The 15,532-nt window shown below is 36.4% G+C and overlaps 1 protein-coding gene across 1 annotated transcript; it reads right to left on the bottom strand.

Moving 5' to 3' along the window:
- Window positions 1–7,979: 7,979 nt before the first annotated feature.
- On the bottom strand, window positions 7,980–8,441 carry Smp_026810 (scavenger receptor class B type-2 (sr-B2),putative; the record flags this gene model as incomplete). Its single annotated transcript, XM_018791803.1, has 1 exon — window positions 7,980–8,441. One exon carries the CDS (start codon window positions 8,439–8,441, stop codon window positions 7,980–7,982), a length of 462 nt encoding a protein of 153 aa, XP_018645029.1.
- Between the last annotated feature and the right edge of the window lie 7,091 nt (window positions 8,442–15,532).

Below are 15,532 nucleotides of genomic sequence, written 5' to 3'. Positions count from 1 at the left end.
TTCCACGCGTTCAAGAACATAAAGACTTCAGAGTAACAATAAGCCATGACTTGAAAGCGACCACGCATTGTAACGTAGCTGCTGCCAAAGGTTATCGTGCGCACCGAATATTCAACATATGACCAGAAGGTTTAATTTCAATCATCGTAGGTATTTTACTCAAAGTAGGCTCTTTTTTAAGTGTTAGTGATAGTTTTGAACGAAGTGTGCAGAGTTTGAGGGAAAACGTTTTAGTCTTCCGAGACCAATCTCTCAGGAAAGTCAGACATCTTCCACAAGTTGAAATGGTTTATTGAAAAAGATTCAGAGGTGAGGTTTAGGCGTGATCTAGCCTACATAAGAACATCGATGAGTAAGCTGCTTCAGTATTCTGTGACTAGTATAGGTGATCAATTAACCTATATTAATCTAAGCAGTTTGCAATAATGTGAAGACCCGATTTTGCTTTGAATAAATCAGCAGGAGATGCTGATGTTTCGATAGAGAACTTCGATACTTCATTACCTGATGAGAAAAAAGGGAATTGCGATTGCAAGCAATTTGATTCCAGCTTCTAAACCTTCTCAGAATGTTCTCTCAGATTATCAGTCTGAGATAGACGGAAAAGTTGAGAAATATTAATACCAACCTTATCTTTCATTTTACAGTAAGTCAGTATCAAGTCATCCCATAACCTGCAATAGGTTGTGTATGTGTCTGCCTCTTGGGAAGAAATTCAGTGTGAGTGTAGTGATGATGGTTCTCATCACACAATCATCGAAACTGAACACAAGATAACCGAGAAAATTCACATTCAAAATTGTACACGGAAGAAAGTCAGCAACGGTAAACGCCGTAAGAATCGATCGAAAAAGCATGGCTTGGCCATGCAGTTACGGGCACATTATGTAACCTTATGCTCTTTTCTCAACCAAAATGTATTCTGCAGAAGTACTAGGCACCCTATTATTGATTGTCACAATAGAACGAGTTAGTGTAGACCATGATGTGACTTCCATATAGGATCCTTTGGATTAGGTTTTCACATCATGACAAATCTACAATTCTGGAATTAGGTCTATTATTATGGTAACTTTTATACCGGACTAGACAATAATTCTATAGAATAGTTCGCAATTTTGCTCCTTCGTTGCTGAAGCAGTTTTCAAATATTCGCTTCACGCCTGAAACGAAGCAACACATCTCACAGATTTGAACTACAATATTACTGGAGTGACATCAGAGTTTCGAATTAACCGAATTTCAGCCATGTATATGATATGTGACTTAATTTCATCCATGGGCATTTGCTTGCAAGATTTGCCTCCCCAGAACATCCATTGAACGAGGGTCATTTTCATTGTTTTTTTGACAGGTCATTAGTTCAGCTAGAGTCGCATTTCATTTTATTGTTAACACTAGGGGAATATCAAGCCTCACTTGGAGGTTAATGTTACCTTGACCTCGACTACTAGTTAACAAAAGGTTTATTTGTCCCCTTTACCCTAGGACCACCCACAAAAGTTCACACAGTACGGGTTAACATAGTCGTCAGTCTTCTTGTCTATTCTTATCAGTTTCTCCATCTGAACACCTGTACAATTATTTAGTAGAACGCTAAGAATAAACATCTTAACCTTTTCCAAATCATGTGCGCGTATAATTGTTTGGTCAATATCTGTTCTCTTTTCTTCACTCGAACCAGTCCTATCAAAATTATTCGAAACGCTGATGGTTTCATATAGGCCATCAGATGCGAAATTAGGGTTACGACCAGTGACCCCGAGTGACACTACTCTCTTTATTCATTCCAAAGAGAATTCGCCATTTTCATGCTTTGCAGTGGATTGTTTGGCCGCTCCTGAGACTGAACTTGTATCACTCTCACTTTCTTCACTGTCGATACTCAAATCCTTGGCATAGCTATCAACAACTTTCCTTCTAGGTAATGAAAGAAGCCTCATCGTTTTCTGAATCGGTGGTATCTTATTCGAGCAGCAAAATATATCGAATCAATGAGAATAGGGTCGAGGTTACTCTTATAAGTGGTAGGATTCAAACCATCTGATAACAAAATGGCATGAAGTGAAGGATGTCACGGATAGTTGAATTTTGACAACACCCTTACTCGTAATTTGAGATCGTAAAGGGAAACAGAAAAAAGGAATACCAACGAACACACTAAGTCAGGAATTGAAAGTAGACATGAAAAGGATGAGTGGTAAGTAAAAACAATTTGAAAGTACTTCAAACAACGGTGTTTGACCGAGAATTCTTATAGGCGGCCTGTACTCCTTTACATGGGGTAACAGATGTAAGTACGTACGTAACAATTAGATGTGAATCTAACAGTATGGTTTTAATATAGAAGTCAAAAGCAGTCATTGAGTAGACGTATTACGCTTCAAAACTGCTAGTGATTTGAAGGACTAAGCACATGGTTCCAAATAGACTTAGACAATGCACGAAAGATTGCGTCACATTCCATCACACCTACAAATTCACATGTTTGTGTGGACACACATACATAGGGAGGACTAATCGAACAATCTAATCAAGGGTTATGGTACATGTACCTAGGTGGGTTCAATATCAATTAATTTCAAGTGTCCCGATAAACGCTGAGTGTAAAAAACCATCTTCGTCGGTAGCAAAGCGCATAATTGGAAAGGGGCACAGAACTGAAATCAATACAGTTTTTAAAGTATGGTATGAAAATTGTCAAGGATAAATTTTTAGGTCTATAGAAGCCCTGCCTATTCATAAATTTAAACCCCCCTATGTGTACAAAAACAATTTGTCATAACCTTGGTTTCGCCCTAGTAATCCTCATGTCACTCTATGGTCTAGGGTAACGAGACAATGTTCTATACTTTCTATACGATGTTAGTTTTTTCTTACCATAATTTATGATTACTGCTTTGTTTACTTGAACCTTCATTTAATTGACCCTTATTAATTTTCATATAGAGTGCCTTGGCAAATATATGTGTGACTAGATTGTAAGAAATGTATACAGCAAATAAACTGCATTTTTCAGATCGACTCCGTCTTCTCATTGTTCTATCGAAATTTTTAAAATGAACTAACCACCTGAAATTTCTAAAAGGATAACAGGCTTACCAAAGTTGGTATTTAAGAGCCACGATCGTAGCGCAATATTATGGATTAAATTATTTAGCAGATTCTTTTTGGAGACTCAAAACCTTTTATTATTATTATTATTGTTAGTGTCTTTGTTCAATATTAAACTTTCAGTACAATGTAGAATTCTCAGCACAAATAATTTCAACTGGTTTCGTTTTCTAATGTCTTGATCGATCTATGAGATAAATATTGAGTGGTCGACAGTTAGATGTTAGCAGTTCAGGAATCGACATCTGAGGAACGTATATTCTTTTCGATGCATATATCCAGCAACCACGATGTCTCTGATTGAAGTCTTTTGTAAATTGTAAAGCAAAATGTCGTAAACCTTTCACAAACGCACCGGAATAGATTATGAGAATAATAGGCATAATGATGTGTTAAAACAATTAAGCAAAAGATAACTTGTTGAAATATCCAGTTGGAAGGGATAGGTAGCCCAGATATTCAAGCAGGTCACGATAGCATTAATCTCTATGGACACTTGTTGAAATTTTAATGATTAATTTGATTTTATAGAAACTGGGTGCCCGAGTACATAGAAGTCATTAGATGTTAAAGATGTATTTCATTAATTTAAACGTTTCAACCACTAAATAAAAGACTGGTAGGTCCTGGGTTCGAATCTCGCGCGGCGAGGTCGGGGATGCGCGCTGCTGAGGAGTCTCACAATAGGATGAAACGGCCGTCCAATGCTTCTAGATTTTCTCTGGTGGTCTAGCTTCAATTGACTCACGCTTTCAACTATGAAAATAAAAGACTAGCATATATTCTTTGTATCAAAAAAATCTTAATTAATGTTGGATTTGGTTCGAAGTTATAGATTAATAGAAGACATCAATTCTTAACGAATTAAAAAATTTCCCAGATGATTGTCTATACCTCAATCTCTGGATTTAAAGCTTTGAAATGCAACAGTTTTCGTTCAATAAGCTATAAAGGAGATTTAGTTAGCAAGTTGTTCAATCATGTAAATAATTTATATTCAGAGTACAAAATGAAATTGTTGAAACAATTGGTTTTAGATTACATGTTATTGTAGACCATCAACGTTGATGATCTATGTCGAATGATTGGAGGCCTACTGGAGTTAAGACGGGAATGGTATAACGAACAAGCTAACTTTGAAGTCACACCTCGCGGTCAGCACCTTACGTGGATTGCCCCATCGACGTATCAAGGAACCATGGATGCTCTGAAAACTGTACAACACAAAGTACGTTATTACAGGAATATATTAGTTAAAGTAGATTCAAGCGAAAGTAGAACCATTGCCGCATGGGCCAGTCCATGGTGTATGATTAACTGATGCGCGTTGATTGTCCTTGACCTTGACGAGAACCGATGATCTGTTCAGTATTTAGTGACCCAACTGCCGGATGATTTGGCTAGGGTTCAGTGACATTTCACTAGCCCTACATTATACTTCAAAGGATATGTCTAAGACCCTAAATGATCTATGTAAACCAAATAAATTTCTTGTTCATACAGTTAATTGAGTACACATTCTAATTCTTCCAAACCATCAATTGTATCTATCAGTTTAAAGAATCAACGAAAATAATCCAGAAAAACAAAAAAAAATGAAAGATGAACTTTGAAACTTGAAAAATTTATTATTTTATTAACTGTTGGCTTAGTTGTACCCTATTTCCATCCTTCTTTTTTTATATACCATTCGAAACATTATTTGTTTAACACATTGGTTTAATATGTCGGCTTTATATTATTACGTATTGAGATCACTTATCTTATTACATAACAACCTCAATTTGTTTGAACTTTGATCGAAATTGAAGTTTATTTTATACCATAGATTTTTTTTAAAGCTAAACAAATGTATTACTAATTGATAAGTCTTACTAATTAAACGCTTTACTCGGATCCTAAACTAGTCTCGTAAACCCCAATCTAGAACTACACAGAGACTTGAACTTGGACTTTTAGCTGTTTGCAGGCACGACGAACAACTGCGGCATCTGGTTTCGATATGGTTAGGCGTAGTTCTATAAGCTGTTAAGAATTTCGTAATTACCTGATATATGCCCCCTAGAGAAATTTTCAGGATCTTCCCAACACTAATATACCATTGTACAATTACAGATTGATATCATTTGAGATTTATTTAATAATTAACTTATTATTTATTTACAATAATCAGATTTTCTTTTCTTTAACTTAATGATAATGATGAGATGAAATCAATGGTAATCTACTTTGAGTTGGGATTATTTGAGTATATTCGTTTATTATAAATTCACTTGGTGTTGTTTACTTGTATCTTCCCATTGTTATTTAGGACTGTAATTGATCAGTCTCATGTTAGCATATGTGCATCATATGCGGAATGCCTCGATATTGCCTAAAGTCACAAGCTTTATAAGCAAAGATGGATAGTGGCTAGCAGTGGAATTCAGGATGCGCGTTTCGTCCTATTTGGGACTAGTAAGCTGGATGTACCTGCATCTCAGACTTGATGTGTCACTCTGGGACTCAAACCCAGTACCGTTTGCTTCAAACGCCACCGCGTTATCCACTTAGCTACTGAGTCCTGATAGACACTTGCTTGTGCAATGGGGCGAAGGAAGAAACATGAGTCCTGGATTCCACTGCTAGCCACTATCCATCTTTGCTTATTCGTTTATTATAGTCTTAAATAGTCTTCAAAAAGAAAATTCAGCCATATGTTAAAGAATAAATGTATTCTATGTATTCGATTATTCTATTTCGATTAGCATCCACAGATTTATTATTATCATTTTTTTACTATGCAGCTAAGCTGTAGATAGCTGACTTATTCACATGAATCCTATTATATATATATTGAATGAAGATTCTGTCTCATTTCGATAACACCCTTTGAAATCAAATGAAAAGAGTAGAGACAAAAATGTTCATTAGATTTTGTTACCATAGGCATTTCCATTTGGAGATGACAGATTTTAACTAAATAGGTCATTTCAATACATATAAAATAACGAACTTGTGATATATCTTGATCAATAACAGCCATCATATCTAATAAAAATCTTCAATAATGAATATACGAACATACAGTTTACCATGACATATGAAAAATATGGTTACGCACAACTTTCTTGATGAAGAATAGATAGTACAGATCAACAGTCAATTCATCGAAATGATACTTCAGTTTCAGTTTGGAAAGGACAGGAAGCTTGATGGCCTGTGTTAGTCCTGGCAATGATGGTCTCTCAGCTGATCCAGCTTTCTTTTGAAAGAGTCGATGGATGGAACCTCAACCACATGCTGAGGTAATGAAATCCACTTGTCGATGATTCGATGAGAAAGTCGGTAGTCAGCTGACAAGTAATTCGTTTTGGGCTTGTGAACTTTTTTGGATGATGAATTATGTTCAAGTGTCGATATCTTTTTTCTCAAGGGATCTAAAAACAAGTACTAACTTTAGAAATGTTGTACTTATACATGTGGTATTTGATTATCTGGAATCGGTCATCACATTTGCTTTAAGTCTAAAGTTATTTTATTTAGAACCTTATATCTTGTTGTATTAAACATTTTTAGTTGTCCGCGTTTATTACATACGTCTCAATCAAGATTTTACGTCCATAGATATTGAGAACAATCTCCAGAATAATGTCTATTCGAGTTAGACACAACACTACTTGTGTTCAGTTGTACGGATCACAGAGAGTTCTTAGCAATTCAAGTAAGATAGAAATCTGATTCAGACCATACACAAAACAACCAACATAATTCTTCACAACGTCAGATAATAATCCTAATGGTTTTAAGAATTGGATTTGTTCAATAACGAATTGATATTTTTGGAAGGATTACAAAAACACCATGCAGAATAGTCCTGACTATTAAGAAATTATTCTGTTATGCAGTGTAAAAGTACACCCAACTTCGCCACACAAACAAGTAGGTAAATACAACTGTACTATACACAAACAACAAGTGTATATAAGACTGCTCTCCTGACTCAGAAAAAAACATTGAGGATGAGACATTGAATAAGTGCACAATCGACTCTTTCGAATAACATGCCTAATTACTAATTTTTCATCTACCGTTTTAACTCGAAATGATATGGGAACATGTACATATGATAGATATGTACTTCTTTGACCAAACAAAATTCTGTTCAACATTAATTTAAATATATTTTATTTATTTTATTCAAACAAATAAATATTGGTACAAAGCGGCATCAGATATATATGCGCCACACAAATCTCATTTGATTTGTGTGAGGGCTGTGATACTGCTCAGGTGCCCAAACCGAAGCAGGTGGTTTTCTTAGGAAGGCCACACCCAGAGCCTTTGACTTAAAGATCTGATCCACAAGGCAGTAGAGCATCGTAAGGAGATGCAGTCCCATGGTAGCCGGTGACTAACGATTGATTCATACACCATTTGTTTACTCAGGATCCTGGAGCCCATGTGCACTATTGGTTTAGAATCAGGGTTTTCCAACTCCCCTGAATGGATCCTCCGTACCCATCAACTAGGTTAAAACGCCGGACATTCGCTTTTCGTCCACTCAATTTCGTAAACAACACCCCCGCCACGAGAAAGCAATGAGTAGGACTTTCCTGTCAGTCGTTGTATGCATGTGGCCATGTGAGAGCATTTCGCGAGAGGGAGGTTGACCCCTCCCCACCCTCGACCGCACCAGGTCATTTAGGGGCTGAATAACTGTTTATTTCCATGGATTCCTTGTCTTTTATAATATTTTTTATACGGATTCAATATCATGAGATAGGTAATGAAATAATCAAATTTTATATGAAAGAAAAACAAAAATGATATATACTACTGAAATCGAATATTCTTTTTTTACATATTTTATTCAAAGATTAACATTAAGCTATCGGATCTTTTTGTTGTTGATCATTATCTAATGTTATTTGGTGTTCTGATTCATTTTCTATATTATAATAAGTAGTATCATTCGGTTCCTCTTCATGAATATTATCAATATGATGTGTATAATTAGAACTTCTTCTATGTTGATAAAAATATACTAAACTAATTGAACATATCCCAATTGTTGCCATGGTAACAATACATATTAAAATAATTTGAACAATATATGGTGTTTGAATTAATATTACAATGAATTGTTGAATTAAAGTATCATTTAATTGAACTGATTCATTAATAAACATAATTGGTAATAGAGTAGTTGAAAGATTTGATAGTTGCTTAAAATTTGGATCATTTTTTACTACAATATTGATTTGAAGTTTTTTCTCAGCTCTTATGATACTACCAGTATTTGGTTCTATATAAATCATTGTATTGAATTCATCAGTTGGATACATACCATCAACAGCATTTTGATATGATTTATTAGCCTATTAATGAATCAAGATAGGAAATCATATGTAGTTTAAGGATATATATGTCAAATGAAAAAAGAAATTAACGTAGTAAAATGATATGCTGAGAAGTAATCCCAGGAGTGCGGGATCGTGGATGCGCACTGCTGAGGAGTCCCATAATAGAACGAAACGGCCGTACAGTGCTTCCATGTTTTCCATGGTGGTCTAGCTTCAATTGACTCATGATTTCAACTATGAACATACTGAAATCTTCACAAAACCCCTTCTGATTCAAATCAATAATAAGCTTTAGGCAGACATAAGCGTTGTCCAAAGTCACCAAACCACATTAGGATGATGAGATGAAATCAACTAGATGTATAGTAATGAAATCAAAGCAGTTTAGTAACTTTAATAGCGAATAAATACCTGAAATAAATAGCTCTGTAATTCTACGATATTGAATCTGATCTTATTAGTTCTACTTGGTACTCCACTAGTTTGTGTTCAATGAAGTATCTACACTAGGACACATTTTGATAAGCCGTGCGAAACAAATACGAAGATGACTAGCTAGCTTAGAAATTATACATTATGATACATTTACCTAGAATTCAAACATATCCTCCTCTTCAGTCATCATGGACTCATAGCTTTATTGCTTTTTGAAGTCTTTTCATTTGAAGAGATTCAGACAGTAGTAGTAACGTGAATTATTACGTATCCGATATATCTTCATAACAATGATAGTGAGAAAAACTTCTACCCGAAGTTTTTGCTGATGATGTCGTGTTCAGAAGGACGATGAAAGCTCCACGACCAGACCATCCAGCTCAGAGGACAAAACTCCATCAAAAATAAAAATAAACATTTAGAATATGATCTTTGTAAAATACAATAATTATGGACTGATGATGAAGCTATTGAAAACAATTGTTTGTTTAAATATTCTTTGTTTTTTTGAAAAGTGTATGTATGAAGGAATCTATAAGAAAATAAAAGGTTAACAGACCTGAGCCATTGTGACCGATTCTGAGTCATGCCACACAACTTCTCCAACCACTGATCGCGATTTTCGTATGGACCCGTATCAGGTAATTTTGTTTGGAGAAATACACTAACACAATTAAACTTATCGTAAAAGGATCATCTTAGATTGTTACAATAGTTTGGTGTCAATGTACTTTAAATATATATTGAACCTAATTATTTTGAATTTGAGACTGGTAGATCCTGGATTCGAATCTCTCAAGGCGGGATTGTGGATGTGCACTGCTGAGGAGTCCCACAATAGGACGAAACGGCCGTCCAGTGCCTTCAGGTTTTTCATAGTGGCAATTAGACTGAGATTGAAACATCTTCATAAGATAAGTTCTTATGGACAGTATTGAGAAAAAGTGATTATTAAGTCAATATTATCCATTCTGAAAGAAAACTTCCATATTCAGCATATTTCATATCAAATTCAGGATACATACTTCAATATATTTTAGGCCTTTTGGATAGGCCGAACCACGCGTATGTAGATGTATAGAAATTCGATAGATTTCGTAAGAATCAGTTTTATGTGAGGAATGGTTAGCAATGTAATTCAGTGTCAATGGAATCTATGAATGTAACAAAAAATGAGCCTGTCCTTTTAATATTTTATTTCACGTAGAGTAATTTATGCTGATAGTTTTTCATATTCTTAATAAGTGAAGTAGAGATGAAGGATTTTAACACAATATACAGAATCCCAGTTATGCATCATTCTTTGATAAGATGGTGGTTGGAGGTAGTCAACAGGAAACCCTGGACCCGGGTTTCGTGCTACTTGGCACTCGTCAGCAAGGTTTACCTGTATTCTTGAGGGAACTAGTGCTCCTTGACGGATTCGATCCCGTGTCAGTCAGAGACGTTACCACCAGTTCCCTCAAGATTACAGGTACACCTTGCTGACGAGTGCCAAGCAGCACAAAACTCGGGTCCAGGGTTTCCTGTTGACCAACTCCAACCACCATCTTATCTCAACATAGCGCACGCAGTGTCGAGCCACCTAGACTAGTGGCCACATTGCAACTTGATCGATAACATTTCATCAGCACTAAGAAGGACTTGAAACGCATGACATTGATCACCGCCCAGTGGTCAATCAATTGTGATCATTCTTTGATGTTTATGGACTTTGTTCTTATGTCCAATCAATGTTTCGAAAGCTCCTCTGAACTTTTACAAAAGTCTGCTCAATCTATGTACAACTATTCCTGGTTCCCATCGCATTCCGCCCCGGTATGGTTTGATGCATACTCTTTCACCTAGATCAAAATTGAGAATATGTCTACTTTTTTCTGTGGACATTTACTCTTTTAGGCGGTAGCATGGCGTTGAAAGTTGTCCAGATGCTTCTCCCAAACATTACTTCCGCCGGTGATTTCCCTTATTACACAACATGGTTGGTTTAGGTCTGTAAGATGTTAAGAACTCAGTGTTTACTTGACTCGGCGTCCCCTCGTCTCGTCCTTTAAGTAGTGCTCTCTTGGTGACCAGGAAGAGTTCTGCTTGTCTATTAGATTGACCTTAATAGGATGGCAAGCATAAGGAAATTATCTCATTCACATCACAGAGTTGTGTGAACAGGTTAAAGACGAATTATCTGTTACTAAGGTCTCTGGGACCCTGAAACAGTTAAACAAAGTAAACAACTTGTTGATTGTTTCTTCTACAGTACAGTTCAGCATAGTCTATATTTCTGACCACATTGTAAATGCATACAAGTATTGATTAAATTCAATATTGACTGACTTAAACTCACCTAGTGAAATATGAGAAAGCAATATACTCACAAATAATCAATGAAAGAAAGCACAATTAAGTTAACCATTTGATTAAGTATGAACACCAAATAATTGAAAGAATATTTAACATTTATGACTGACATTCAATTACTGGTGATCAAGAATTCCAACATATTTGACACATTAATTATAAGGGGGTTTTTTGTGGAGATTTTTAGTAATTTTTGATATGTAGTTGAAATCATGAGTCAACTGAAGCTAGACCACCATGGAAAACCTGGAAGCACTAAACGACCGTTTCGTCCTATTGCGGGACTACTCAGCAGTGCACATCCACGATCCCGCCTCGCGAGATTCCAACCCAGGACCTACCAGTCTCACGAGCGAGCACTTGACCTCTAGATCACTGAGCCTGCCGGCACCCAATGGTATTAATGTCTAACTTCAACCAATCCACACAGTTGAGCAACCATTTCACTAATTGTCTTCAGTGAGTTGACATCTCCCAACAGACCTGGTTGAACTCCACTGGTTACTGCTTCTCACTAGAACTCCAGGAAATACCTCATGGAGCCAGTCACTAGTGGGCATATGATAAGGGGGTTTTTTGTGGAGATTCTCAATAAATTTTTATATATAGTTGAAATCATGATATAATTGTTACAAACTAACTGAAATAACAGGCGAGACTATAATTTATGGACGAGCCAATCAGGGTGGTTGAGGGATTTCAAGGTCACGGTGTCAATTTCAGTGCCTGATGCTCGTGTACGATCGTTTCACAGAGAATTTGAGAGAAGACTTGACAATTAAGCGGCTACAACAAATGAAACTACTAAGAAGTTCCTGTATTTGTAATTACGAGTATTAAATGACTTGTAAACCTTGTGCAGACTACCGTGATGTTGTCCTTCGATGTAATATATGTTGAAGGAAGACGTTTGCTAGAATAGGAACCTTTATCGCTCGATCCAGATTGAGACTAAGGCATATTATAATAATTACCGCAAACTGTATAATAAAAGCACCAGTAGCATTGGCTGCAATAATCACAGATGTTACTGAAGCTTCGTCTGTTCAGTTGTATAAATATTGTAGGAACATATCCATAATAAAAATGATAAACTTACACAACCGGACTACACACAAACAATAATGAAGCTATGTGGTCGAGGCTGAGAGGGTTTTTATGACCATATCAAGGCTTCAGAGACCAACTATTATGGAGCCATATGGATGAGTTCCTCTACCTTATGCATTACGATTTTGGGATCTTTGAACCTTTTTCTAACCTTGACAAGTTTTTGGACCAAATAAAAGAAGTGTATCCACTTTAATTCTTTCGTCCTGTATAATATATTTTTACTTTATACTAACTGTTTCTTGATTGGTTAATATTTATCAAGGTCACTTAAGATTCGTTCAAAGGTCGTCCATAAATTGTAGTCACGCCGAATAACAAAACATAAACATGACCTATATACACTAATAAATTTGAAAAAACATTTAACAAGCTATCTGTGATTAAAAATAATCAATTAAACATCATATTACAACTAGTGGGGTGTTGGTTACTTATGTCCACATGAGTAGTATATAACGATGGTCGGGCATTGAATGTATTTCAGTAGAAGATTGATAACGAACGAACAGGAACGAAACGCAATTGGTATGAAAATGCATGCTTAATAATAATCAAAGACTATGGAGTGATATTTGCAGAAGGAATGGTCAAGATTGAGACAATTGATTAATAGTTTGTAAATTAACTATTTACTGTATGTAAGGAAAGATGGATAGTGGCTAGCAGTGGAATCCAGTTTGACGCGCGTTTCGTCCTATTTGGGATTCGTCAGATGGATGTACCTGCATCTCAGATTTGACGATCACTCTGGGACTCGAACCCATTACCATTCGCTTCAAACTCCATCGCGTTATCCACTCAGCCTACTGAGTCCTGATAACCACTTGCTTGTGCAATGGGGTAAAGTTGAAATGTACTTAGTATTCTTTGTTTGAATCATCTCATTGATGTTTAGGACTGCAACTGGTCAGTCTCTTATTGGCATATGTGCATACTGTGCGTATTGCCTCGATATAGCCTTATTTCACAAGCAATGGTAGTAAAGATGGATACTGTATGGTTTTAGTGAGATTTTAGCAAAATGGTCTGTTATTTTTGTGCCCCGTGTTCTGTTGACTACACAAGAACTATCTTAGGCACCGAATGTAAGGAACTTATCAAATATAAAGCCATATTGGTAAAAATCCAAGTAACTGTAATGAAAAAGTTAGATTGTTTCACCCGACATTCTATTATGAGCTTATTCAAGGAAGAAGTCAAAGATAAACAAGCTAAAACAAAAACAAATCTGTATTAACAATTAAAGATTCAAACAAACAATACTATGTATTAACGATTATTCGGAACCTAGTTAAATCGATCAGATTCATGAATGGATGGCGATGATAGATGGCATAGTTTACTACTCTTATGCTCTGTGACCTTTCAGCCTATTTGATTATGGTGTTATAATGGATAAAATTTCAAATTTGAATAATCATGTTATGTATTTAACACTTTCATGTCGACATTGTATCAAATTAAAAAACGGAACTATCATAAAGCCAACAATCTGAGGTGAAAATGTGACCAAAAAAATGTTTTATTTGCTACATTTATGTACCAAATGAACATAAAATGTAATAGTAAGCAAAGATGGATAGTCGCTAGCAGTGGAATCAAGGACGCGTATTTCGTCCTATTTGGGACTCGTCAGCTGGATGTATCTGCATCTCAGAGTTGATGTTCACACTGGGACTCGAAAATGTATTATAAAATATGGTTTAGTTACGTGACAAATTATGAAGACAGAAAACCTCATTTCATGTGGTGAGATGTGGTCAAACTGACGTATATGAACAAAGTGTATGTATATGTTTGTTATTTTAACCAAGTTCATTGATTTATTTTTATTTAGTTAAAGACATAAACAATGGTACAAGAAGACACCAAATAGATATGCGCCACACAAATCATTTGATTTATGTGAGGGCTGTGATACTGCCTAGGTGCCCAAACCGAAGCAGGTGGTTTTCTTAGAGGGTCACACCCGGAGCCTTTCACCTCAAAATCTGATCCATACGGCAGTGGAGCATCGTGAGGTGATGAAGTCCCATGGAAGCCGGTGACCGACGATTGATTCATACGTCACTTTTACCCTCAGCATACTGGAGACCATGTGCACCATTGATTTGGAATCAGGGTTTTCCAACTCCACTGGGTGGACTTCCCCTGTCCACCAAGCCGGTTAAAGCGCCGGACATTCGTTTTTCATCCTCTCAATTTTGTAAACAACACCCCCGCCACGAGAAGGCAGTGAGTAAGACTTCCCTGGCAGAGGCTATATACGCGTGGCCATATGAGAGCATTTGGAGAGAGAGAGAGTGGACTCTCCCAACTCTCGGCCGTACCAGGGTATTTTGGGCCATTGATTCATTAGTATCTATCTTTCAATAATTAGTTCGTAATAAAAAAGAATTGACATCTAAATCAATACAAGATATTAAATTTGTATTTTATTTGTAACTAGCGGTAACGGAGGAAGTTTATTTTTTTAAAATTTTTTATCGATTAAATGTGAATAAATATGATAAAACGATATTGTGTTTGAACTTTATTTACTGATAGTCTAATATCAATGTGCTTTAATAATAAACACAGAAAATAAGTTTTTTTTTTCATGACTAATGTAAAAATAATTCATAGTTGAAATCATGAGTTAATTGAAGCTAGACCATCATCGAAAACCTGGAAGCACCGAACGGCCGTTCCATCCTACTGCGGGACTCCTCAGCAGTGCACATACACGATCCCGCAATCGCGAGATTCGAACCTAGGACCTACCAGTCTCGAGCCGGAGCCCTTAACCGATAGACCACTGAGCCGGCATCCAACGGTGTTAATGTCTAAGTTCAACGGATCCACGAAATTGAGCAACCCTCTACCATTGTCTTCAGTGAGTTGATATCTCTACAACAGACTTAGTAGGACTCCACTGGTCACTGCTTCCCACTAGAACTCAAGGAAATATCTCTTGAAGTCAGTCACTAGTGAGCATATGATTATAAACCAGAAGGGGTTTTTGTGGAGATTTCAGTATTTTCATAGTCAATTGAAGATAGACCACCGTTGGATGATGGCTCAGTGGTCTAGAAGTTAAGTGCTATGGTGCGAGACTGTTAGGTCCTGGGTTCAATTCTCGCGAGTACGGGATCGTGAATGCGCACTGCTGAGGAGTCCCATAATAGGAC

This window comes from Schistosoma mansoni (assembly GCF_000237925.1).
Source record: "Schistosoma mansoni, WGS project CABG00000000 data, chromosome 1 unplaced supercontig 0071, strain Puerto Rico, whole genome shotgun sequence".
NCBI lineage: Eukaryota > Metazoa > Platyhelminthes > Trematoda > Strigeidida > Schistosomatidae > Schistosoma > Schistosoma mansoni.
The sequence above is the reverse complement of the archived record's forward strand: the minus strand, read 5'-3'. Positions and strand labels throughout refer to the sequence as shown.